The sequence below is a fragment of the Typha angustifolia genome, chromosome 10, assembly GCF_048772165.1.
Source record: "Typha angustifolia cultivar Huaian chromosome 10, ASM4877216v1, whole genome shotgun sequence".
Taxonomy (NCBI): domain Eukaryota; kingdom Viridiplantae; phylum Streptophyta; class Magnoliopsida; order Poales; family Typhaceae; genus Typha; species Typha angustifolia.
In genome coordinates this window covers 9,149,531-9,175,362 of record NC_133248.1, presented here as the reverse complement: position 1 = coordinate 9,175,362, position 25,832 = coordinate 9,149,531, and the positions used below count along the sequence as shown (strand labels likewise).

The 25,832-nt window shown below is 38.4% G+C and overlaps 4 protein-coding genes, 1 long non-coding RNA gene and 1 other non-coding gene across 8 annotated transcripts; 3 read left to right on the top strand and 3 right to left on the bottom strand.

The window, feature by feature from the left end:
- Positions 1-305: 305 nt before the first annotated feature.
- Positions 306-2,906, bottom strand: LOC140768439 (putative pentatricopeptide repeat-containing protein At3g15130). Its single transcript, XM_073108706.1, has one exon. It carries the CDS (start codon positions 2,904-2,906, stop codon positions 306-308), a length of 2,601 nt encoding a protein of 866 aa, XP_072964807.1.
- A 2,881-nt stretch (positions 2,907-5,787) lies between these two features.
- On the top strand, positions 5,788-10,603 carry LOC140768491 (serine hydroxymethyltransferase 7-like). Its single transcript, XM_073108774.1, has 4 exons — positions 5,788-7,047; positions 8,201-8,606; positions 9,902-10,003; positions 10,119-10,603. Exons 1-4 carry the CDS (start codon positions 5,986-5,988, stop codon positions 10,340-10,342), a joined length of 1,794 nt encoding a protein of 597 aa, XP_072964875.1. The 5' UTR covers positions 5,788-5,985; the 3' UTR covers positions 10,343-10,603.
- An 843-nt stretch (positions 10,604-11,446) lies between these two features.
- On the bottom strand, positions 11,447-13,758 carry LOC140768696 (uncharacterized). 2 transcript variants are annotated; one of them, XM_073109067.1, is made up of 3 exons: positions 13,550-13,758; positions 12,934-13,486; positions 11,447-12,838 (listed from the first exon to the last, which is right to left on the bottom strand). In XM_073109067.1, exons 2-3 carry the CDS (start codon positions 13,321-13,323, stop codon positions 12,224-12,226), a joined length of 1,005 nt encoding a protein of 334 aa, XP_072965168.1. In that variant the 5' UTR covers positions 13,324-13,486; positions 13,550-13,758; the 3' UTR covers positions 11,447-12,223. The 2 variants fall into 2 exon arrangements, with proteins under 2 accessions (XP_072965168.1, XP_072965167.1); XM_073109066.1 differs by having other exon boundaries at positions 12,934-13,758.
- A 2,680-nt stretch (positions 13,759-16,438) lies between these two features.
- TRNAR-UCU (transfer RNA arginine (anticodon UCU)) lies at positions 16,439-16,511 on the top strand. The gene has a single exon. It is a non-coding gene; the product is annotated as a tRNA-Arg (tRNA).
- Positions 16,512-16,572: 61 nt separating this feature from the next.
- LOC140768239 (uncharacterized) lies at positions 16,573-18,396 on the bottom strand. 2 transcript variants are annotated; one of them, XR_012105741.1, is made up of 4 exons: positions 18,255-18,396; positions 17,280-17,401; positions 17,066-17,192; positions 16,573-16,969 (listed from the first exon to the last, which is right to left on the bottom strand). It is a non-coding gene; the product is annotated as an uncharacterized lncRNA (long non-coding RNA). The 2 variants fall into 2 exon arrangements; XR_012105740.1 differs by having other exon boundaries at positions 16,573-17,192.
- On the top strand, positions 17,702-24,040 carry LOC140768238 (potassium channel AKT2). The gene is made up of 11 exons (XM_073108445.1): positions 17,702-18,043; positions 18,292-18,510; positions 19,677-19,835; positions 19,931-19,988; positions 20,315-20,632; positions 20,948-21,187; positions 21,255-21,572; positions 21,680-21,865; positions 22,795-22,870; positions 22,946-23,521; positions 23,716-24,040. The coding sequence occupies exons 1-11, from the start codon at positions 17,832-17,834 to the stop codon at positions 23,871-23,873; spliced, it is 2,520 nt and encodes an 839-aa protein (XP_072964546.1). The 5' UTR covers positions 17,702-17,831; the 3' UTR covers positions 23,874-24,040.
- The last annotated feature ends 1,792 nt before the right edge of the window (positions 24,041-25,832 follow it).

The following is a 25,832-nucleotide window of genomic DNA, read 5'->3' as shown; positions in this document are numbered from 1 at the left end:
CTATTCTGTTATCACATTGAACAATGAAATCGGCACATAAGCTTAATAATCTTAATTTGACTGTTCTGTTGTTGATGTGTTTTACTTTCTAAGAAAAATAAGAAACCAATCAAATACACTTTTCTACCAGATCTATCCTATCATATTATTGGTATGTATATGTTCAGTTTCCTCAAAAAGAACATAGGAGTTTCCTGGTGTGATAATGTGCAACATCAACTCATGGCAAATTTTCTCAAGCCTGATGAAATGCTGCTTCAAGGATCTATGTCGTACATTGTTGTTATTCTTGTCTACTTCATTTGTCAGTCAACTATTACTAGCTCCTCTATCTGCATGCTATCATACTCTATACCTGGAGTGTAGCCTTCATCCTTCAGTTGTCTGAACAATCCAACCAATTCTGAGTATATTTCATCTGTCTTTGGATGGGAAAGATCTCCCGCAATGAACTCGTGTATACCGTTGTGTAACTCAATCCAACTTTTACCAGGCTCTTTGTTCACTCCTTTCCTTTTCATTAGTTGTCTGATTTCTATCACTCTATTCCAATTCCCTACTGTAGCATATAAATTGGAAAGCAGCACATAAGCTGCAGAGTCGCTAGGCTCAAGAGCTACTACCATTTCCATGGACCTCTCCCCCCGCTCTATATCTCCATAGTTCCTGCAAGCACTCAATAGTATTCGCCATACAAGAGCATTTGGCTCAAATGGCATTCCTTTGATCAAATCTTCTGCCTCTTGTAACCTTCCTGCTCTTCCCAGTATATCCACCATACAGGCATAATGATCAATGCCAGGGTTGATCCCATACAATCTCTTCATCATCTTGAAGAACTCCACAGCTTTGCTGCTCATATCCACCACATAACTGCAGGCAGTGAACAATGCAAGGAAAGTTTTTTCAGTTGGTTTTACTCCAGCCCTCTGCATCTGCTCAAAAATCTCAAGTGCTTCTTTTGAATTGCCATTATGTGCAAGACCTCCAATCATTGCAGTCCATGAAACTTCATTCTTGAAAGAGAGTTCAGAGAAGATCTTTTCTGCTTCCTTTATGCTTCCTGCTCTGCAGTACATGGTTATCAAGGTGTTGGCAACTGCTGTATCTGTGCATGGTTCAGATTTCAGGATTATACCATGCACTTGTCTTCCTAGTTGCATGGCTGAGGAGTTGGCACATGCTGCAAGAATTGTCGCAAAGGTAAAGTTATCTGGTTCCATCTTTTCGTCTCTCATCGAGCTGAGCAAATTCAGGACTTGGTCCAGATGGCCACTGTTGGCATACCCCGAAATTATTGAGTTCCAGATGATCATGTCTTTGTTCTTTATGCAATTGAATACCTTCCTAGCATCATGCATGAGCAGAAATTTTGAATACATATCTATAAGTGCACTTCCGATATATTTATTTAGTGAAAGTCCTCTCTTGATTAGGTCACTGTGAATTACTCTTCCAGTTTCTTGCCAAGCTAATGAAGCACAAGCTGTCAATGCACTGATAAAGGTGAACTTATCTGGATCAATCTGTGCATGCTTCATTTCTACGAAAAGAGACAGGGACTTCTCAAATTGCTCATTCTGGATGTAAGTTTGAGCTATGGAATTCCAAGATATAATATCTGGTTCTGAAATAGAACTAAAAACAAGCCATGACTCTGAAGCCACTTTATGTTTGCTATACATAGTGATGAGGCTGTTCCCTATCGTTGCCTCAGTGTGCAGCCCAAACTTAACTGCAAGTCCATGTATCAATTTGCCAAAATTGAACATCATCGAGTGAGTTGTAGCTGCCTTCAACATGATGGAGATTGTGTACTCATCTGGTGTTACTCCTTGTTCTCCCATTTGCAGATATAAATCTAGACCCTCATGCATCATATCGTTCTGGAAGCACGCATTCATGATCGAGTTCCACGTGGTCCTGCTCTTCTTGGACATTGAATTGAAGACCTTCATTGCAGCTTGTGGCTTCCCACATCTGGCATAGGCATCTAGAAGCGTGCTTCCAGTGAAGAGACTATTCCCCAACCCAAGTTTAGTAATATGTGCATGAAGCTCCTCTATGATCTCTATATCTCTTGATCCAAGTAGACTTCCAAATGTGAACTCATCAGGCACATGACCTTCTATCTGCATCTCAAGGAACAATGCTAGAGCTTGATCAGTGCACCTATTCTGGACTTGCATTGAAATAAGAGAATTCATTGAAACTGCATCATGCTCAACCATGCTGTCATACACTGCTTCAGAGTCCTTGAATCTTCTGAATTCTGCATACATACCTATCAATGCATTGCCTACTACAATTCTAGAGATGCAGCTCGACTTTATGAGCTGACAGTGGATCTGTTTCAGGAGTTCAAGATCACATAGGCCAACCGAAGCTTGCAGTACACTCAGGAAGGTAACATAGCTGGGTCTTTGTCCTGACTCAATCATACTCACGAAAAACCAGACAGCGTCAAAGAAGTGTTCATTTGTGCAGTAGCCAGCAAGGAGGGCATTCCAAGAAACCACATTCCGTTCTGGCATACTATTGAAGAGATCCCTGGCCATTTCAACCTCCCCACATTTTACATACAAGTTGATGAACTGGTTGTTTAAGAAAATATCTGGCTCATAGCCGGTTCGTGCCATGTGGGAGCGCAGAAGCTTGCCTTTTTTAAGAGCCCTGTGAGATATGCAAAGGGAGATGAGCTCATTGTAGTAGGATTGGTGATTGTCAGGTTTCTTTCCTTTTAATGTACACTCTTCCAAAGACTGTATTGCTTCATCTAGCACTGTTCTTCCCTTTCCCTTCTTGTCGAATCCTGCTCTCTTTATCGGAAGCTTGCGTACCTCTGCACGAGGAGAGATCGTTGGAGAAGAAAACGCTGCCTGGCTGAGGGCAGGAGAAGGCGCCATGGAACAAATGTCTCTCCTATTTCTCCATGGCTATGGGTTAGTTTCTGCTTTGGCTGACCATGCTATAGAGAGGATAATGTTAGAAAGTTTCATATCTTCTGATAGGTTGAGCTAAATATTTGGAGCATGAGAGGCAAGTTGGATAAGGCAGTAGAGGCAGCCAAGCAATGCTAGTTCACATCAGAGAAACATTGTGTGGAGAGAGTTGAGACCAGTGAATGGGCCAGGTATGGGATTGATGAAGGATGAGTGATGCTTGGCATCAGGAATCAGGACCACAAGATATTGAAGTCTTCCATCTATTGCTTAGTTAATTAACATGACTTCTTTTCTCACCTTGTTCAGACTTACAACTGAGCTTATCTATCTCAAGGATTTTATTAGTAAGCCTACTTATGTGATTGCTACATAGTAACCTAAAGGAGTTCCAAAATACCTTTACTACCTTCTAATTATTGAGCTCTTTCAAAATATCATAATCTCAGTTAAAATGTACTAATCATGGTTAAAACTGGACTTAGATTATAAAAGGATAATTTTGCCCTTTTTTATAAGTTGTTTAAAATGATTTGAAAGTTATCTAATATAATATGATATCATAGTACAGCCTAAACTTTAAGAAAGAAGGATGTTTAATGGCAATTATATATATACATATATAACTTTTTTGATACTATGCTTTGTCTTTGTTATTATTTTTGTTACTTATCATATTAATATTTATTGTTCGACTCTTATATTTTAATTTTATTTAATCGAACAACATCTAACGAAATATAAAACATTGCATTGCTTTTAAAAAAAATACAAAATTTAAATAGCTTAAACACCCCTTAGTTTCAAATCTACTGCACACAATCTATGAAGAATTATTAGCATATGCTGACTGACCAAGGTATGAGTTGTAGGTAACACACTTTGAATTCATGATTGGGCAATCGTGCATCACTAATACATGACTGAGTTGACTTTTTAAATTTGCGAGAAATGAATTATGTGATCCACGACAAGCGAATGGACAAATGAGTGGGATCTGACGAAGATTTCACTGTTACAAGTTACAAAAAGAGTTACAAGTGTTAGTAATCAAATACCTGTCATTGTCAACGTGATGTTTCTTGTTTCTATAGAAAAAAGAAAAACCGAACAAAAGAAGCTTAAAGTTGCGGCTCATAAAGAGTTGACCAAATTTATTGTTGTAAGTTATAATCCAACCGTCAATATATGCATGAATCATCGAGATGTTAAGTATAATTAGATCCAGACAGATTGGAGAACGACATCGCTGGCATAAATATTCCCAAAGTCAAAGCCAGGTATCTACATGCCAAGGGTCTTGCTTGTATGGCCTTCTCTCTCTCCAAAATAGTTTCAAATTAATATGTTAATTTTTTTTATATTTTGTGTACATAGATTGATCTAACTATAATTAAAAGTATGCCAAGATCAAAGACAATTAATTTACATAGAAACCCTCCAATGTGAGGGGAAAACTATGGGACTTTAGTCAACCTAAAATCTTCCACTATAATTAATAATAATAGGCTTACAAAGAAATTTCTCGACAAAGCTAGAAGATCACAAACTTTACTTTCTTGGATTACAATTAAAGAGAACAAGAACAACTATGGATTTGACAAGAATCTTTTTTGTCTAAAGAATATTTTTTGAGATGGATTCCGTAGTTTATTTCTTTTTCAAAAGCTCTCATTTTTATCTAATCTCTCTTAATAAATAGGATAAAAAAAAATATCCTAGCTCTTTTCTTATTTTCCTTTTCACTTAAGTGGGTGATCCCACCCTCACATGAGATGAAATTTTCAACCCAATAATTTTTTTTTTCATTTACCACTGCTGCTGATCATCTTTGGCTAGGAGGCGGGGAAGAGGTCTTCCTTCTTTTTGCAAAATTATCCTCTTTTCTCTCATTTTCTTTCTCCATTAGATTATATGTGCCGTATGGTTTTCGGTGAAAGGTGAGTTCTAGTGCAACACCCCTCAAACCCTTAGTCAATTATCTATTCTCTCCTCTCCTCCCCTTCTCAACTTCAGCCATTTTAGTCTCAATCATCCTTAGCATCGTTTGCCAGCTTGACATTGTGTGAGAATTATTTAGGGTTCTCTTCTTCCTCTTCCTTGTCCTCTCTCTGTCTCTCTCTCTATGTGCTGGTTTTTAGTTGGTGCATCGAAGAGGGAGGCAAGAAGAGGTAGTTGAGTTTAGTTGTCTCTCTTGTCGGGGTTAATCTTGTGTGTTGGTTATATTTGGGAGTTTTTATAATTTCTTCCCCATTGTTTTAGCACGGTTCAAAGTTGTCTTTCCTCCCTCCTAATAATTTTTAGGTGGTTGGTTTTCCTCTTCCAAACATAAGTGTTGTTTTATTATTCACTCTCTGTCGTAGTATAGTATTATAGGAATGTACGTGCTTGGGTCAGCAAATGTTATTATGATTTAGCTCAACATCAAGTCCCTCTGTGTTGATCTTGTGTATTCGTCCGAGTGAAATGCAATAATTTATTTATTGTATGAGTATATTACCCTCCAATCTCCCCTATATATTATTGGGCATTATGCTTATATTTCTTGAGTTGTTAGGGCTTTCAATTGCTTTTCATTTGTTATGTTGCCTGTTATAGACAAGTCAAATCAACATGGAGTTGGGGAGCAATTGGTGGGCAAAATGGCATTGAGGATCCGAATCCGATAACCCGTTGTTGAGCCGCCTTATATTGGTCCCCTAACAGGTAACCCTAACTGCGAACCGTCCATTTAGCCGCCGGTTTTTCGTTACCGGTTGATCCCGGTAACAATTCGTTGCCCGTACTATCGCCTGCGTATCCCAGCCGGGCTTCTTCCCGTACCCCACACGCCTCCTCTACGCGAACCACGTTCCCTTTCTTGTCTTCTTCCCGTTTGACCCTAATTCTAGGGTTGGGGGTTCGTTCGCCTCTCCCCCTTTCTCCACCGCCAGTAATGGAGTTCTCTCCCTTCTGCTCCTCTTCTTCTGCCTCATTCTCCGCCAATCGCTGTTGTCTGCTTCGCTATTGTTGCTAGGGTTTAGGTTGGTCTTCTTCTTCCCCCATGGATATTTCTCGTCCTGAGTCTGATCTATCCCTAGGGCTCCAGTCCCACGCCGCCGGCCCGCGAGCTCCGATCGCCGACGACTCCATCTCCCTCCAGATTGACCCCAGCCTCCGCGACCCCACCCTCGGATCTCGCCCCATCCCCTTACCTCTCCTCGACCAGCAATCCGAGATCCACCACGCCGCCTCTACCGCCGCCGGCGATGCCTCCGCTGCCTCTGATGACTCTGATGACGGGAAACCCGAGGAATCGATCAGTATCCTGGGATACACGATGTGCTTGAAGCGGCACCGGCGGGGAGGATCGACCTCCTCGTGCTCTTCCGCCTCTTCCCTCCACCCTCCTAAAAGAGCCGCCTTGGAGCCTGACTTCGAATCTCGGAGGGCCTCCGTCCGTTCCTGGGGCAATCTCCCGCTTTCCGTCGCCGACCCTGACGTCTTCGAGATCATGGAGAAGGAGAAGCAGCGCCAGGTCCGGGGAATCGAACTCATTGCATCTGAAAACTTTGTGTGCCGCGCAGTTCTAGATGCCCTTGGCAGCCACCTCACCAACAAGTACTCCGAGGGATTGCCGGGTGCCCGTTACTATGGCGGAAATCAATATATTGATCAGATTGAGCGGCTCTGTGGTGATCGTGCCCTTGCGGCATTCGGCCTTGATCCTGAGTGCTGGGGTGTCAATGTACAGCCCTATTCGTGTACATCTGCTAATTTTGCAGTGTACACAGGACTGTTGCTGCCGAAAGATCGGATCATGGGTTTGGACTCACCATCGGGTGGTCACGTTAGCCATGGCTATTATACGCCTAGTGGGAAGAAGATATCGGGTGCATCAATATTTTTTGAGAGCTTGTCGTATAAGGTGAATCCAGTTACAGGCTATATTGATTATGACAAGCTTGAGGAAAGGGCCATGGATTTCCACCCAAAAGTACTAATTTGTGGGGGGAGCTCCTATCCGAGAGAATGGGACTATGCCAGGGTCAGGAAGATTGCCGATAAGTGTGGGGCGGTGTTGATGTGTGACATGGCTCACATAAGTGGGCTTGTTGCTGCAAAGGTTTGTGAATTAGTGTACATGTCTTTTTGGAAGCCTTTTAGTGAATTTAGTTGTTTATTGTGAAGCTGGTATGGTTGTTGATTTTTCTGACTTTAGTATAGAATTTTCTCTTAGTAATGTGATTTGTGAAAATCTTCGAACAAAAGATTTAAAGAACCATGATTTCTTTATTAATGATCCAAAGAATATTAGAGTAAAAATTCTCTTCGATAATGACGATTTGAACTTGGAATTGTTAATTATTATTTGTTTTGAGTGGGCTTACACAGGCCAGTCGGGCAGTTAGTTATTTGATTGATGTTATTCATTTTGTCTACTGCCTAACATGTTTGGAACTTTGGATACATATTGTTAGTGGCGGTGTTTCACTGATCAAATCTTAGGATGGTTTTCCATGGTGAGGACAGAAGAATATGTTATCATGTAGAATTTAAGACAAGAGTGTAATGTAAGACTCATGTAAATCAACTTTGTATACCATTTTATTTCGTTAAGTAAAGGTATAGAGCGTCACAACAAAGTTTAGATCTAATGTTTGTCTGAACTTGTAATAACAATCAGATTGTCCTTTTAGATTATCTAATAAAGTAAGTGCCAATACCATCTCATGTACTATTTTCACAACTTTTCGGCATCTTTTACAGTCAAACATGGTTGTTCTACTTATTTGACACTGTAAGATCAACATTTTTTTTTATCTAATTTTCTGGATATTCCCCTTGTTTGAATGCAAGGAGCCAAACCTATTTTTTTTCTTTTCTATTTGCATTCAAATATGTCATGGTACAGGATCAAGAATAGAAATCATCTAGCCCAAATAATTGACATCTTCAAAATGAACAACTCTAAGAACTTTTTCATCTGAAATTATTAGCTCATATAAGTACTGCATTCGGACATCAAACTAATTCTGCTGATGAATTGAAACTAATGATTTTAAAGCTTTATTTTTTATATTTAAAATACTAGTTAGGATTTGCTATCAGCTTTTGAAGATCTCTATGCCGGTGGCTAAATTACGCACTTTTGTGGCCATTATTGTGACTGTCTATTTTTAAATTTCTTATTTATGTTTTGCTTTTTAATTGAATAGCAGTGATTCTTGGTGCTGCATAGAAGAAACTAACCAGTTGTTTGGTTGTTGCTCATGCAGGAGTGTCGTAGTCCCTTTGATTATTGTGATATTGTTACTTCAACTACTCATAAGAGCCTACGGGGTCCGAGGGGTGGTATAATATTTTTTAGGAAAGGGAAAAATGTAAGGAAGCGTGTAATGTCTTTTTGTCAAGCAGAAGAGAGTGATCACTATGATTTTGAGGACAGGATAAATTTTGCTGTTTTCCCTTCAATGCAAGGAGGACCCCACAATAATCATATTGCTGCTTTGGCAATAGCTTTAAAGCAGGTAGCAACACCGGAATACAAGGCATACATCCAACAGGTTAAAAAAAATGCTCAAGCTTTAGCATCTGCTCTGCTAAGAAGAAAATGCAGATTAGTCACTGGTGGTACAGATAACCATTTGTTACTTTGGGACTTGAGAACTTTCGGGTTGACAGGTGAAAGTTCTTTATACTGTTTTATGGTTGTTCCTTTTTACCTTTTTAAATGAATATTGCACACCCTTTGTATTGATAGACTTGCTTGACAGTGGTTTCTGTGAATCATATATATTTGTTCTGTTAATTGCTCCTAACCCTAATGCTTTTTTGAATTACTATGCATATTATGCTTATTACAGTTCCTTAATGTAAATGGACCTTGATATCTTATGGTCTTTGTTATATGAATTTAATGGGATACAAGTATGATTTGCTATGAAAGGTAAACTTTAAGCCGCAATTGGTTGAATGATAAGGTCCCCTAGCTGTGAATTAAAGGGTTTCTTGTTCATAAATAGCAGCTAAATGCATTTTTTTCAGCTCTATCTCTAGAATAATTATATATGCTGGTCAAACAAGTTTTTATCAAAGTTTATTTATGCAACTTTCTTGCTTCAGTAAGGGATTACAGGGTTAAAATATAAAATCTTTATCACATGTGTGTAAGTACATATTTTGTACATCTAATATTAAATTAAGTCCTGAAACAATATATTAATATGTAGCATTAAAATGTGCCTTTTTGGCTTAAAATTTCTACCTATATGAGTACTCAATAAACGTGATCTATATGTACATTCCTAATTTCACATTTTCATGATTACTAGAAATGTGAGTTAAAACAATATATTTCTCACTAGACCGGTGGCTCCTTCTCCATGATGATGTGTCTTCCTCAGCCTCAACAACAAAAATAGAAGATCTATTATTAGTTTATTACTTTACCTACAAATTCTTACTACCTTACCAGTGTTCCAGAGTCTGAAGCTGCCAGGTTCCATATCCTGATTGAAAACTTCATAGAACTCAAAGCACTCTGGTTTATAATATTGGGAGAATATAGAATTTGTTTCCTAGGTAGAAATAGTGTTTCTTAAATTGATATTAGCGTACACCCCCTCCCCTGTTAACAGAAAACGGTAGGAAAAGAGAAAAAGATATTTTACTTTAAGAAGGCTTCGACATATGGTATTCAGTTATATGTTGCAGTAGAGCCTAAAAATATGCTTAAGTGTATGCATAATTTGACATATGGGTTTTAGTTAAATGTTGCAGTAGAGCATAAGAATATGCTTAAATGTAGGCATATGTTATCTGCATAAAGTGGACCTCTATTGAAGAATTTCAATCGTAGATTTCTTAATTATCAACTTAGGTGCAGTTTGGTGATAATTGATTAATGCTTATAGATGTTTTGTTCTGTTATTGTTGCTTCCTCACTAAGCATGTACTAACGTTCTCATTTTGGACAGGAAAAAACTTTGAGAAGGTATGTGAGGCATGCCATGTTTCACTGAATAAAACCCCAATATATGGTGATAATGGTTCAATTTCTCCTGGAGGAGTGAGGATTGGTTAGTTGTAGTAATTATTAGCCAAATTATTTAAGTACTATCAATGGCATTGCTGTATAGGGAAATAAATATAGCACTCTAGTATCTTATTCTTTCCTGGTTCTTGTTTCTGCAGGTACTCCTGCAATGACCACTAGAGGTTGTTTAGAGGGAGACTTTGAGATGATTGCAGAGTTCCTCGTTAGGGCTGCACAAATTGCAAGTAATGTTTTGAAGGAACATGGGAAGTTACAGAAAGAATTTCTAAAGGGTCTTCAGAACAACAGGGATTTAATTGAGCTCCGAAATCAAGTCGAATCATTTGCTTCACAGTTCGCCATGCCAGGATTTGACGTATGAGTCTCCGAAGATGTTCCAATATCATAAAAATGCATCTGCAATTTATATTTGGGAACATGCCGAGTTGCATTGTTTCCTCTTAACCTGTGAATTTCCGATGCTGTAAATTTATAATCTATAATTGAGAAGATTGGTATATAGAAATTTCATTTTGACAATGAAAGTTCGATCCAGATGGTCAGATATAGACCATCGCTTGACTTCAGATTACTGTATTAAGCCTAAACCCTTTGCAGGAGGCAGTTCGTTCTTTTCCCTTCATATTAGAGTATTGCCGCAATTTTGTGAGTGAAATTGCTCTGGTTTAATGAGCTTCAAGTCTCTTTCCCTGATATATATGTGATGTTTTATACATTTTGGAGCTGTCAAGGTTTAGTTTTAAACTGGTGAGGTAGCAACCTGATCTCTTACGCAAACTCTTTGTAATTTTATTTGTGTATATTCCATGATATGTATTATTATGCAATATGTGCTGCTATCCTGTTACTGTGGATCCACCGAATCATCACCGGGCCTATTGTTTTTGTCTATTTGCACAGTATGCAATGCCTCTGGGAATTTGTTACTTGCAACATAGATTTCTCGCGAATGGCCCTGAAGGATATTCTTATTTCTGTCACATTTTGATCAGTGTCTTTGGAAAATGTCTGCAGTATGCTCTCACTTGATTCATTTCTCTGGCAACAGGTTGGAATGTTTCAGATACTGTGTAATTTCTGAAGCCGTTGGGAAATTTCTCTTTTGCTGAGAGAGAATATTTTGAACTCCAGGTAGTCCAAATATTCTTCCATATCTATTTACTTGGGATAAGTTCTTTTATCTTTTCTTAATTTTTTAAGAACTGCTAAAGCAGCTGACTTACACTTGGCAAGCTTTAAACGCTCCAGTCCAGCAACAAGGTTAAAAAAGATCTCGACCAAAAATTGGTCTTCAGTATGGCGAGCTACGTTAGCTGCTCAGTCCTCAAGCAAATTATTATTTATATTTAATGCCATTAGATGTCATCATCTTCTTCATTTTTTTGGCTCACTTTTATATTTAAGACTAATTACTGTTTATTTATTTATTTATTTTTTTGGCTGAGACAAGACTGCGGCATGCAATAGAAGGGAAGGACAGCGTCCTTTTCCTTTAGGTGCGGCAGCGACAGCAGAGTTTACGGCTGGCATTCCAGAAGGCTTTTTCATCATTGCAACCATCTTGTTCACTGGACATGACTCGAATCAGACAAAAGCTTCCACAGGTGCAGTGTCTCTCTATTGTTCCTATTATAATCTCTCTCCTTTTCTTTTCTTTTTTTTTTCTTTTCTCAATTTCGAAAATATTAGGAATCTCCCAAATCCTTTCCCTACCCTTGTTCTTGCTCTAATGGAATTATTAATGATGGGAAGTAGGAAAGAAACCCATCACCAGAAAGTAAGTAGTGCAAAGCATAGGAGAAAAGATGGATGGATGGATGGATGGATGGAAGAGAGAAGAACAAAAGGTTCTTCTCTTTCCTTGCTTTCATTATTTTTCCTCTCCCTTTCCTTTCTTCAATCACAAGATGCTCCCATTTCCACAGCTCCTTTGGATCTTGCTGAGTGCTAGAACAAAAGCTTTCTCTCTTTTCTTTCTCCCACTGATGTCTTGCTAATTGAATCACAAAGATGTCATCTTTCAAATGTGACTACATCTGTATATTGCCCACACTACTTAAAATCACTTTCTACTCTTTCATAAACTTAAATTGTATGAAATGAAACCTTAACAACAATTACTGCTACTAGAATGACACAGAGAGAAACAAAAACAAAAACAAAAACAAAACAAAACAAACAGAGAGTAACTAACACATAGCTTGTTCTTCTTCAACTATATCTATATCCAATCCCACCACCATCACCTGTGACTGCACAAGTCTGAGAGCTTCTTCCTCCCTTCCACAATCTCATCAAAGAAATCATCCAGCTGACCCACAAGATTCTCAGTCCCCGACCTCAACGTCCCAAACCACCCTTTCAAAACCTCCACCCTCTCCCTCAAACCCCCTCCCATCCCATCGGACTCGCACCCCATGCCCGCAACTCTGTCTAGCTCTTCCTTCAACTCCTCCGCCGCCGCCTTCGCGCGCCGGAATTCGTACATCATAATTCCCGGCCGGCCGTCGACCGCCTCCATCTCCGCCACCACCCTCTGTTGTAGCCGCGCCATCGAGACCATGAAGCCGGAGCCGAAGAAGAGCGAGGCAGAGGAGGCGTCCATGGCTTCATTGCAGCTCAATGCTGACCAGCAAGAGACTGATCCCCATACTAGGATCATGAGGAGGAAGGAGCTCGCATTCCTCAATGCATAAAGGACTCCCCTGAATCCGTTGAAACCGTGGAGTTTGGACTCCATCGGTGATCTATCGTCGAACCGCAGCGACAGCGGCTCGATCCTCGTCTCCACCAGCACCCTGTTCTCCTCCTCTAGCGCCATGGCTTCTCTTCGCGACGCCGCGATCGCCCGCATCACCTGAGACAGAGGAGAAGAAGAAGGAGGATAAAGTTAGCACCTTTTGAGGTAGAGGATCATTTTCAACGTCAAAGGAGTAAGACCCAATTGAGAACCTGGCGAGTAGAGTGCGGATTCGGGTTGCGGCGCCACTCGTCGACTGCGGAGACCATGCCGGTCCCCGCGGAGCAGTAATTCTCCATCCCAGAGATGGCGAGCTTGATCGCGTGGCACGCGTCCCAAAGGCGCGAGCTTTCGTCCATGTACTCGTCTAGCCACTTCTCCCCGACGGGGAGGTGGAGCTTGTTGACGAGGTGGGTGAGCTGGGAGTGGAGGGCGCGGAGGAGGGAGACGGCTCTCTGCAGGAATTGGAGCGACATGAAGGTGTTCGACGAAAAGGCGCGGTCGAGGTCGTCGACGCCATGGGTGAGGAAGGAGTAGAAGCTATTGATGGAGGTGGTAGACGGCTTCATCAGAGAAGGACTGGAGGTTGGCCGCTTGTGCATGGATAGGAGTTGTAGTAGTAGGAGGAGTAAGAGTAGGAGATGATGTTGGTGGGTGATTTATGGAGGTGGATGGGTTGAGCAGCTCAGCTCCCCAAGTTTGAAAGAGGGAGTTTGAGGGGCAATGATGGGTGTCTCTTGTGGAGGGAGAAGGATGATTGGGAATCTGCCATGTTGCATTGTTTAGTGCCAGAAAGAAGAGCTAAGTCATGGAGTTTGGAATACCAACCTCATGAGTTCCATTCATTGCTCTCTCTCTCTCTCTCTCTCTCTCTCTCTCTCTCTCTCTCTCTCTCTCTCTCAAAAGACAAGTGAGAGAAGAAAGGGAAGGATGCTGCCTCTGCCTCTGCTCCTAGGTAGTGTTCTTGGTTTGAGGCTGCTTCTTGTTGCCTTTTTAATTCTTCTAGGTGTTGAATCTATTTATGTGGAAGGGAAGAACCCAGAATCTAGTTCAACTCAAGTTTGATTAGATTTGTTTCCAAATTTTCCTCTCTTTTTTTTTTCCTTTTTCCCAAATTGGGGGACCCAGGAGGAAGAAGAACTGGAAAAGGGCCCTACTAGATTTTAGTGCTGTCTACTGTTGCCATATCTAAATCCATCTCATACTCCTTAGTGGTAGGTATCACACACCCTTTAAATGGGTGGGAACCTCAATCAAACCCCCCCTTTTATCCTCCCTCTTGTTGTCCTACTTCCTCTACTTCTATATCTCCATTGAATCTGAGATTAAGCTCTCTCTTTTTCCTTTCCTTTATTTTTTCTGGGGAGAGGACAAAGGTCTAATAGATGATTAAGCCCTTCAAGAGATTTGTCCAACTTGGGTTTCACTCCTTCCCAACCAAAGGAATGATGGGTTTCTTCTGCACTAGTCTTTTGAGGTTGAACTCTCTCCAAGGTGGAACAAGATAAATTAAGAGAGAGGCAAATCCTCTAACCAATGGAGATTGGTTTGGGGTGCTCGTGGGTTTTTGGGGAATGGGATGCTTGGGAGAATTTAAAGAGCATGTTGGTCTTTTTATTTTTTAGATGTCATTGGAGAAGGAGAAGGAGGAGTAAAGCAAAGGCCCCAAGTCACAATGTTATTGGCATACATAGCTTAAATTATATTCTAAAATAGTGGGAGTATATATTTGTGTTAGATGTATATAATAAGGTAGATAATGCTACTTTATTCAACTAGAAGTAATCCAATGATGGGATGGTAGTTCATGGGGGACCCTTGTTCCATCTTTGACGAAGTCATTGACAGATTCCTCATGCTAATTGGGACACATTCTTCTCTCTCTCTCTCTCTCTCTCACAATTGTTTTTAAGAAAATTGTTCAAAGAGTATAAAATTTGATCTTAGAATTAAAGAAACAATAGGGTTTTGGCTCTTTACAAATCCTTTTTCAGTAACACATTTGAAAGTAGAAGAGACAAGGTAGTAGATTTTTTAAAACTCATAAAAAAATCAAGGATTTGGTTATTATTACTTATTTTTAGCGATAAGTAGAAACTCTAAACTCTAAATCTTATATTACACTCGCAATTTTACGTGATGATTCGTGCGACGATGTACTCGCCCTAATAAATTAAGATCAGCATAACCTACTAGAGAGATTAGTCTGATCTCTATTCTTATATGTGCATGAGATTGGACATGTTAACTAGGATAATATATCTCTAATGACATCTTAGGAAGCATATATATACATGAGTTCTGCTAGCATTCATGGCATTGAGAGAGAGAGAGAGAGAGAGAGAGAGAGAGAGAGAGAGAGAGAGAGAGAGAGAGAGAGAGAGAGAGAGAGAGAAAAGAGACACACACACACAAAGGGTTACACTTTATCTCATCATAATCACATATAATAGCTATGTATTCCAGTAAGCAATTAGCAATAATTGTGGCATTGAGGGGGCACTCTATGGCTACTAATTAGGAGTGGTACGAGGATTCCAAGATGGTTGTCTTATTTATGAATCCTGGAACAAGGCTGCAATGCCCTTGATTGGCTTTAATCTTTATGGACATGGCATGATGGCTAATGTCCTCTTCTCCCTAATTGTGCTTCTATTGAACTGTAACACTGTTGGTATCTAAGGACCTCTTTTTCATGGAGGCTAAGCTGTAAAGAATAAATCACCTCTGCAAAGTTTGTAGCTTTTTTATTCTTCCTCTTTTTTATTCTTATTTTTTTATTACTCCCCTTCAGGTTTTTATTCATCATTATGTGTTCTATTGTGGTGTGGGAGATAAAGTTTTTGATGTAATAAATACACCTCCCATGATCTATTTTAGACTCGCTATGAACTATTTTATTCTTTTAAAAGAAATTAAAAGTTTAAAAGTTGATGATAAGATGATTGTTTGATGTTTTCTATAATCAAAAGTGGGTACCCTCAATGTGTAATTAGCCATTAATATTTCTTTAAACATTAAGTTGTGGTTTCATTCTTTCCTCTTCTCTTTTTCCTCTTCTTTTTTTCCCTGTTTATATGGCTGTTCAAAAGCTCAAATTGGGGGGAAAAGGGAGGGCAACATGACCTTACCTTAGCTGGTATAGGGACCCATATGTTGTATTTGTTTGAGTACTTGTCTAGGTGCATGCCCTTTTGGTACTTGGCAAGAGAAGCAAAACAAATAAAAGCAATCCATGAATACATGTGAGGTGTTTTTTTTATATATGCATATGTGTATATATATATATATATTAGGGCAATTTACTCCTGTGATTATGAGTTATTTTTCATTTTTAGGTCTTGGTAGCAAGGAAGCATAGCAATTGATGAATGTTTGTAGCAAGAAGTAGGTCATCTTTATGTAATTAATTATATGGGATTCTTATTTGAGGTGTCCAATGGTGTAAGTACATAGCAAAGCTTCTCCAAATCTCAAAATAAGCTTCAATAATTCGTGTTGTGCGCACTTTCTTTATTAAATAAATGAAGTAAAATAATTTGTGCTTTTAATTTTAGGGTTGTTTCATATGGAGAACTAGCTCCAACAGTTTTGATCTCTCTCACCCGAGCCGCACACACACACATACATACATACATGCATGCATAAATGCTCTTCTTTTTTTCTTTTAATACATGGCTGTAACTAGATAAGAGTAAATGGACCAACTTAATGTAAGCGCCCGTGGCCTAATGGATAAGGCGTCTGACTTCTAATCAGGCGATTGTGGGTTCGAGTCCCACCGGGCGTGTGCACGATATTATTATTTTTCCCTTCAAAAGAATTTTAGCAGCTGCTTCTCATTTCACGAACTATTTTCTTTCTCCTTTTATTTATTTATTTATTCGATTACATTTATTTCTACAAAACCTTTTAAGAGAAAAAGGTCACAATTAGCTTCCACACATATCAGTAGTTATTCCTTACAAACAAGCACTTGAGAGACAAAATTGAAATTATTATTATTAATTTTTTGATACAAAGGATACAAATAATCCAGAGGAATCTCCAACATGAGCATTAGGGAGGTTGATGAATTCAACTGCGGTTATGGCAAAATTTAGATCGACACATCCCTGTAGCAAATATCAAGGTTGCTTTCGAGAATGAATTATTTCTTCATGAGAATGACAGCAAAGACTCTTCACAAGCACATCACTCTGCACTACCAACAGGGGTTGCCCGCTTTGATGCTGAGATGTTCTCCACCTTATAAAGAGAGAGAGAGAGAGAGAGATGCATTAACTTTTCGCCTCACATGTTCGACGAAATCTGGCAAAGAAAAAATATATGCAGGTCATATACTCTTATTTCTGAGAAAGATTGTTTCCAGGACTTTGAACTCGCAACCTCTTAAACGGAAAGGAGCAAGAGTTTCGATTGCGTCACACCGAATGATAATCTCTACTAAAAAATTACAATGTTATTATGCCTGTTGAAGAACAAAAGAGTGGGCAAAGTTACTATACATTGGGTAGAATGCAGCTTGATAAACAAGTGCCCCAAGTTGGAAGCTCACCTGATTCTCTCTGTGCGAAAATAAGTTGTCATTTTGATGTCGATGAATTCCTGACTCTTCCAATGACCTAAATATTGGGCATCATATGAGAAAAGTCACCATGGGTCCACCATTTTTGCTGTCTATTTGAAAAGAATATTTCTACAGTGAGTCACACAAGTATAACAATTACAACCACTAGATATCAAAATCAGTGGGGAGAAGCATGGATAAGATAAACATCTGAGGAGTTCACTAGGGCTTCTAATAGAAAAAAAAAAAAAGCATATAAAATGTAACATCATTATAGTGGAAGAACTAGAATAGCCACACATGAATTCACCCATAAAATCTACCACATAGAACTTATTCTCCATCAGCAATCAATTATCATTTACTGCAAATAAATGGTTTGTCCAGAAATTGTAATGTTGGGTCTCTTTCAGGACCACCTCTAGTGTTGCCCACCCTCCATTATTATGTGGGCTGCTGTTCCCTTAACGAAGATCCAATGCAGTTCAGGAACTCAAGAGAAGAGCTGAGATTAACTTATCTCTGAGCTTGAAGGTAAAGATGCTAGGTCGAAAAATTAAGAGCACCAATGGAGCATGTGATTGTGAGAAGCATGCCAACGAAAGATCCTACCATGAAGATGATGAGTCAACATCCTTAAATCTTCGCAAGCTCTCAAAGATGGTACTCCCTCCTTTGGGCATATCCGGCTACAACCAGACTCAGATGGAAACCCACGGGAAAATTATCTCACCCATGGATTCGAGATACAGGTGCAAACAACTTATATATATGCTTTTTTTGCTCAAAAGTTAATAGCTAGGCAAGCATGTAGGTCTTCACTATAATTTACTCGATGTAGTACAACTTGCTCTCTAGGTAGTAACAACAAAATTTAGAAAGAACTAGAACATAAACACTTGATATTAGAATAAGACAATTTTAGTCGGCTATAATAAAGGTCCAAAAGGAAAGGTAAATTACCTGTCATAGTTTCTGTTACAAAGCTTTGATCCTTCAGGTGTTGGGAGACATTCATGGTGATCCTTGTAGCCTACTCTGCATGGGTTTCTCCTTTTGAAATTGCGTTCATGAACTCTTCTCCGAAGGGAGGACTCCGCATCGCTGACAACATTGTTGATATATTTTTTGCCATCGACATAATCTTGACATTTTTCGTGGCTTATATTGATTCAAGGACACAACTCCTTGTTCAGGATCAGAAGAAGATTGCCGTCAGGTATATTTCTCCAGTTGTAAGCTATTCTTCTGTCAGTAATTTATTTCATGTTTGGCATGGCAAGTGACATAAAAGAGACTTGAGGAACCTTTCAAGCGCCTCACCCTCCATCTGAATAACTAGAATTCAGCTGTCTTGTCATGTTTCCAACCAATGATCATCGGTAGAATGAAGATCTAGTACCTTTAATCTATCTATACAATGAACAATCATTGTGATGAAATGTCAAACCATCACCTGGAAGCCAGACACATATCTTCCTAATAAAAATTAATACTTTCAATAGTTGGATTGCTTTTCTTGGTTGGAAGGATCAGTAGTAACTATTAAGTATCTTGAATGCAAGCTTGCTCAACATCTCTAATTTGTGTCATAAGCATGAGCTTTTCCTAAGAGTGCACTGTGTAGAAATTTACAAACTAAATCAAGAACCATTGAATCACCATCACAGGTGACAACAGAATTTATGCGAGCAATAAATACGGAACTGTAACCAGTCTTCCTTGTAATTATGGATGAAGATACTAAGGAAACTTTGTCAACAATATGAAACGTGGCAATAATAAGCTCTACACAATTATGTTGGGTCTCAACCACTAAGTAAATGGGCCATTGCAGACTGACGTATGAGGTAGTGAGCCAAGTGATGGCCCACATGTAGGTCAGCCACTCGTGGTGTTCTGCTGGAGTTTTCCTCACCCCTCAGGGACCTAAGGCATAAATAAGACAAACCACCATACAGATGTCAAGAGTTTCACATCTTTTTAACTACTTTCTTAAACAAGAGGAATGATTGTAGATTTTCCCTTGTAACCCTTCAAGAAGTGGTTCACAAAGGTGGCAAAATATTCCAGAGTTAACTAACATTTTGTAGCTCAAAAGAAATAAATTCCTTCATGGTTTTATCCGATAATTAGAGACCAACAAGTGAATAACTTTATACAGTATATAGGTAGTATATACTTCTTTCAAGTGTCCAAAAAATGATAGTTCATAATAGCATTTTCATGTATTTTCCCCATGATATAATAATACATCACATAGCAATGTCATGTTGATACCAATGATCTGGCCTGGTTAAGCCAAGAAGCAAAGCAACACAAGTGGTATCTCTTACTACTTGTTATACGACAAACCTGATTTTTCTATCTAATTGGCATTTTTAGGTATCTTTCAACATGGTTCATCATGGATGTCGCCTCAACAATACCATTTGAAGGTCTGGGATATTTAATCACAGGAGAGGTCAAGGAAGGAGTCTCATACAGCATATTGGGAATATTAAGACTTTGGCGTCTAAGGAAGGTCAAGCAGTTCTTCACAAGGTAACAGTACTTCCTTTGTAAATTGTATCAGGGCATTTTTCTATCCCTCGGTTTGTAAAGTTCTGATGATCATGCCGGTTGCCCTATCCTTGCAGGCTAGAGAAAGATATCAGGTTCAGCTATTTCTTGATAAGATGTGCTAGACTCTTGGCAGTGAGTAGAAATTCCATTTTCTTAATTTCAAAACAGAATGTGCCCACTAAATTTAACACTTTCAAGCTGTTCAAAAATTGTAAAAATAAAATCAAAAATTAAAAAGTAAAATTAACAACTCAGACTTAACTATGCATAAGTAAACCATCTATTTAGATCACAAAAAAGAAGTTGACATCCACAATCTGCAGCCATTAATGTTGCTGCCATCCCATGTATAGTCAATTACAGCTTTCAAAAACAGCAAATCCAGAGAATGTAACTATCTTCACTCAAAAGAAATCTAGTAAGAAGTCCATAAAGGCAATGAAATCTTACTGGTGCAGGTTACCCTTTTCCTGGTGCATTGTGCTGGATGCCTCTACTACTTGCTGGCCGATCATTATCCACATCAGGGAAAGACATGGATTGGTGCAGTTATCTCAAACTTCCGTGAAGCTAGTCTGTGGATCCGTTACATCACCTCCATTTATTGGTCTATTACTACGATGACCACTGTTGGTTATGGTGATCTCCATGCTGAAAATACAAGAGAGATGATCTTTAACATATTTTACATGCTCTTTAACCTAGGTCTAACCGCCTACTTAATTGGGAATATGACAAATTTGGTTGTTGAAGGAACACGGCGCACAATGGAATTTGTAAGAATAGCCTCTCTCTCTCCCTCTCTCTCTATTTTCTCTCTCATGCAGAACCATTTCTGTGATAGTAGTTTTACTAAGAATTGAAATGCTTCAAGCCTCAACTAAGAACTATGAAAATTTGAAAAGGACAGTTACAGTATATTAACTGCAACATTGGCATAAAACAACAGAGAATAAGAAGTAAATTAACGTCTGTATGTTTCTGGATCAAGTTTTGTTGTAGAGGTAGGGAAGCAGTAGGCTGAAAAGCATGTCACAGCTCTTTGAAATATGATTAAGTTTCTTGATTTGAGGATACCTATCATACTGCAGAGGAACAGCATAAGGGCTGCATCAAATTTTGCAAGCCGAAATCATCTAACTCCGCAGCTGAAGCAGAAGATACTAGCATATATGTGCCTTAGATTCAGAGCAGAGATTTTGAACCAGCAACAATTGATGGACCAACTGCCCAAGTCTATATGCAAAAGCATCTATGAGCACCTCTTCCTACCAACTGTTAAGGAGGTCTATCTCTTCAACGGTGTCTCGAGGGAGGTGCTTCTGCTTCTGGTAAGAGTGTTCTTTGATCTAATAAAGAGTGGAAAACAGTATACTGATCCCCAAGATGTTTTAATAGGCAACAACAATGAAACCCGAGTATATACCACCTGGGGAAGATGTCATACTGCAAAATGAAGCACCAGATGATGTCTATATTGTAGTCACCGGTGAAGTTCAGATCATATATCCTAGAGATGAGGGAGAACAAGTGGTAGGAACCTTAACTAGAGGAGATATATTTGGAGAAGTTGGTGCTCTTTCTGGGAGGCCACAAAGCTTAACATTCAGGACAAGAACGTTATCCCAGCTTCTTAGGCTAAGGCGGAGTACCCTTAGAGAAGCCATGCAAATGAAACAAGAGGACAGTATCTTAATTATCAGGAACTTCCTTAAGGTAATGATTATGAAGTATTTAAGGTTCTCTCCCACAATCATTTGCTTCAATTCTTTACAACTTTTAACACGATGATTTCCTCTTGTGATTATTTGACATACTTGCAGCATCAAATTGAGTATAATGATATCAAAGTTGAAGATTTACTAGGAGAGAATGGCGAATATGATGATACCAACATACCATGTAATCTCCTTACTGTAACAGCTACAGGTAATAGTAGCTTCCTTGAAGATCTTCTCAAATTGGGAATGGATCCCAACATTGGCGACTCCAAGGGAAGAACGCCACTGGTATGATTTTCATCACTGAGACACACATGCTACTATGTATTGATAAACTTACAATTTTGATGCTTCTATATTTCACACAAAAAGGCATGCTATCACTACTTCTTGTTGAACTCACAAGTTCCTCAACTGATTGTGCTGAGGGAAACTTAAAAGTGTACCTGCATAATACAAATTTTGCAGCTTAAAATTATCTGAACACATCAATTCTTTGCCAAACAGGCCAAATGGCCCTACCCATTTCAATCATTCATAAAGTATCAAACTCAGAAATATAATTGATTTATCACAGTTGTGCCTTCAATGATAATGTACATCAATGTGTGTAGCTGTGAAACATATCATGAGCTGTAGCATATGTGCAAATTTATATTAGTGGAGACAATTGAAGCTGTTGCATGCTAGAAATTTCATTGAGAACCTCATTTTATGAAAGTATACTACCAATAAGTCAAGACTACTTATATCATACATGTGATGCTTCGGAACTGAATTCATATCTTTATCTGTGGGTCAAGGGAAGTATACAAATGAGAGTGGAGATAAATCCAAAAGAAGGAAATGGTTTTCTTTCATTACAAGCATAGTTTATAAGTATAAGGTGATAGTAGAGGGGAGTAAGAAGCTGTGAAATTGAAAAGTCAATAGATTCAGAAGAAAAAGAATGAACATACATACATACATACATACATACATATGGTGTTTGTGCATGGCTGCATGCCTGCTTATATATGCACATACATGTATCTGAATACTGAATAACATCTTGATCCTCTTCTTCTGATTCTCTTGGTGTGCATAAGGTGGAAAACTTCTAGATATAAAGAAAAATTCTTGGTCGCAATTATTTTCATCATATTACAGTAATCTTAGATCCTTCTTGTTGCAACTTCTAAGTTATAACTACTAATTTGCGGCCTCTGATATCGTAGCACATAGCAGCATCAAAGGGATATAAGGACTGTGTTTTGGTTCTACTCAGGCACACTTGCAATGTAAATATAAAAGGTAAGTAACTCACATGCAAACTTTGTTAGCTTTAGTAAATCTCTCATAATTCTGACTTCAACCAAATGATGACAGATATTTATGGCAACACTCCATTATGGCTAGCCATCACTGAAAAGCATCATAAAATTTTCAACATCTTATTCCACTTCGCTTCCATGTCCAATCCCCATGTCAGGGGCGATCTCCTTTGTCTTGCAGCAAAACGGAATGACCTTACAACATTAAAGGAGCTTCTAAAATATGGTTTAGACATAGATTCAGAGGACCATGAAGGATTAACATCTCTGCAAGTAGCCTTGGCTGAAGATCATGTAGAAATGGTACAATTTTTGGTCCTGAATGGAGCAAGCATAGAAAAGGTAAATCTCAATGGGTGGAAAACAACAAAGATGACACAAGAAGATTTACAGGAATTGATACAAAAGAGGGAAGTAGGACATCCAATATCAATACTAGAAATACCCAAGGAACTTAAGAAAACAAGACCAATTGGGGAAAAATGTCATATGAGGACACCAAGCACAAGAGATGGATTTCATCCAAGGGTTAGCTTGTATAGGGGCCACCCACTGCTGAGAAATCCTTGCTCAGAAGCTGGGAAGCTTATAAGCTTGCCAAACACAATGGAAGAACTAAAAGGCATTATAGGTATGCATACTTTCTTTTCTTACATATTATGCAAATCGTCAGAACCAACTGATTCAATTCCATGAATAAAATAATATTAGCTCAGTTATGGCCCTGAACATAAGTTCATTTGATGAAATCATCAATATAGCATTATTGAATTATTTGTTGGTTGAAGAATTCATTAAGCACACTGATAATTCATTTATTGACAGGAGAGAAATTCAGAGTTGATACAAATTACACAATTATTACAAATGAAGAAGGAGCAGAGATTGATTCCATTGAAGTTATTAGAGATAATGATAAACTGTTCGTAGTCACCAAAGACGAACTTCTGAAAGCCAATATGTCTTATGGCTATGTATTCTAAGTGACGTTTTCTTTTGTCAAGGCACTCAAATTTTTCAAGGGCCCTATACTTCCTAGAGCGTAATTTTGTGTGCAGTTATGGTAACACACAATAGTTGAGTTATGAATTGATAAACAAGATTACAGTGTACATATCTAAACCCTGGTATATGAAGCCATATTTTCCTATGCTGCTTTCTATCTGCTAGTTAAAACTTTGACGGCTTCTCTTCCTCCAAATTTCACCTCATTCTTCTAACAGATGGCGGGATTTTATGTGCTCTCCAAATCCAAGTAATCTACGACTTGATGTTACCTACCGAGTTAGTATCCACCCACAATAACAAACATCTTGAATTACTCTGGATGATTGTTTAGTCTTCTAAAGGGAGAAAAAAGAAAAACCAAGAATGTTGTCAAATGCCTCTTAAGAATTCAGTATAAACCACATATCGTACCCACTTTTCAATCTCCCAAAGAAATTTATCTCAGAAAATAACAAGAATATCTTAGTCATTCCACCATTAAATATCAAATACTAACTGCTACCCTAAAGAATGCTATCTCGTCTCTCAAAAGGTGATCAAACTCACATACCAACTTCAGAAGCAAACTCCCCTCTCAACAATAAACCAAACTACCAGTTTAACACCGTTTTAGAAAATAAAAATTCAAGATTGGTACAATATAGTGAAGGGCAAAGATCTTGCAGGATGGATTGAATCAACTTATAGAAGTCTAGAAGAGCGAAAAGAAAAAATAGTAGCAACAAGAGAGAGAGAGAGAGAGAGATAAAAAACAAATATTTCAAAGAAAATTAGGTTTAGGCTGATCACTGACCTCTACGAACGAAGTGGATATCTTCGATTCCCCGAGATCAACTACGAGCATCACGTCCACTTCCCGAACAGCGGATGGGATCAACATATTTGAAGAATAAAGCCCGGAGATTCTTTTAGGCACCGATCACACGATCACTAAGTCAATAACCATTCCATTTCTATCAAATTGCTTCTCTAAACTACCGCACCTTCAAATTACTAAATTACTAAATAATTTTCTCTATAATAATTATAAACACCAACTTTAGTACCATTTTTATTCCTAAACAATAGTTATCACATTCTAAAATATTTATATTACTCGTTAAAATTATATTTTTTTTACCCCACACGCTAACCTAATTTCATAAAAAAAATAAGATATATGTTTCTTATTACGTTTTTATCTTAAAATAAGAATTAATTAGTTCTAATTATTATCTTAAAAATAATTACAAAATATCTTTTATAAAATTGACCTCATTCCTAAAATTAGAAATCGGTTTGATCGTTTATTTTGTTTTTATTTATTATACTTTCTCGCTCGGCAATATAGCAGACTCGAAACAAGTTTAGTGGTAACAATATAATTAATTAATAAAAGCCAACTGTAGCAATATTCACACAACCGCCTCTGCAGGCGACCGACTAAAGTTGATGATATCTTCCATCCTAACCGTTGATCGAATCAAATGAATGGTCCAAGATGACAGATCAGAGTAGAAATGAAGTGGACCCGGGAGGCATTGATATGCCTCCTTTTTCCACATGAAATTGTTACCATTCTGGCATTCATTTATTCCATTCTACTCCTTTTCCGGATAAAATTATTATCATTCATAACCAAAGTCCATAGTACACTTGCTTCACTTCTCCAGACAGTTTATTTTTTTGCCGACAGATCTTTGGAATATTGAATTCATTTTGCCTGACTAGGAGGAGATAGTGGGCTTTTTTATTTTTGGTTAAGTGCTCCAATTTTGCTCTTAATATTTGGTTGAATTTATGCGACTTTTACTGACCCTGATAAAGAGATCATGAGTTCAACTTCAATCCTAAAAATTACTATAAAGAAATTATTTGGTGGTTGGTAACTAGTAGCGTGGCTTAATTTAGTTGATGATTCGACAGTACGGTCAACTTGAAAGAGTAGTTTAACA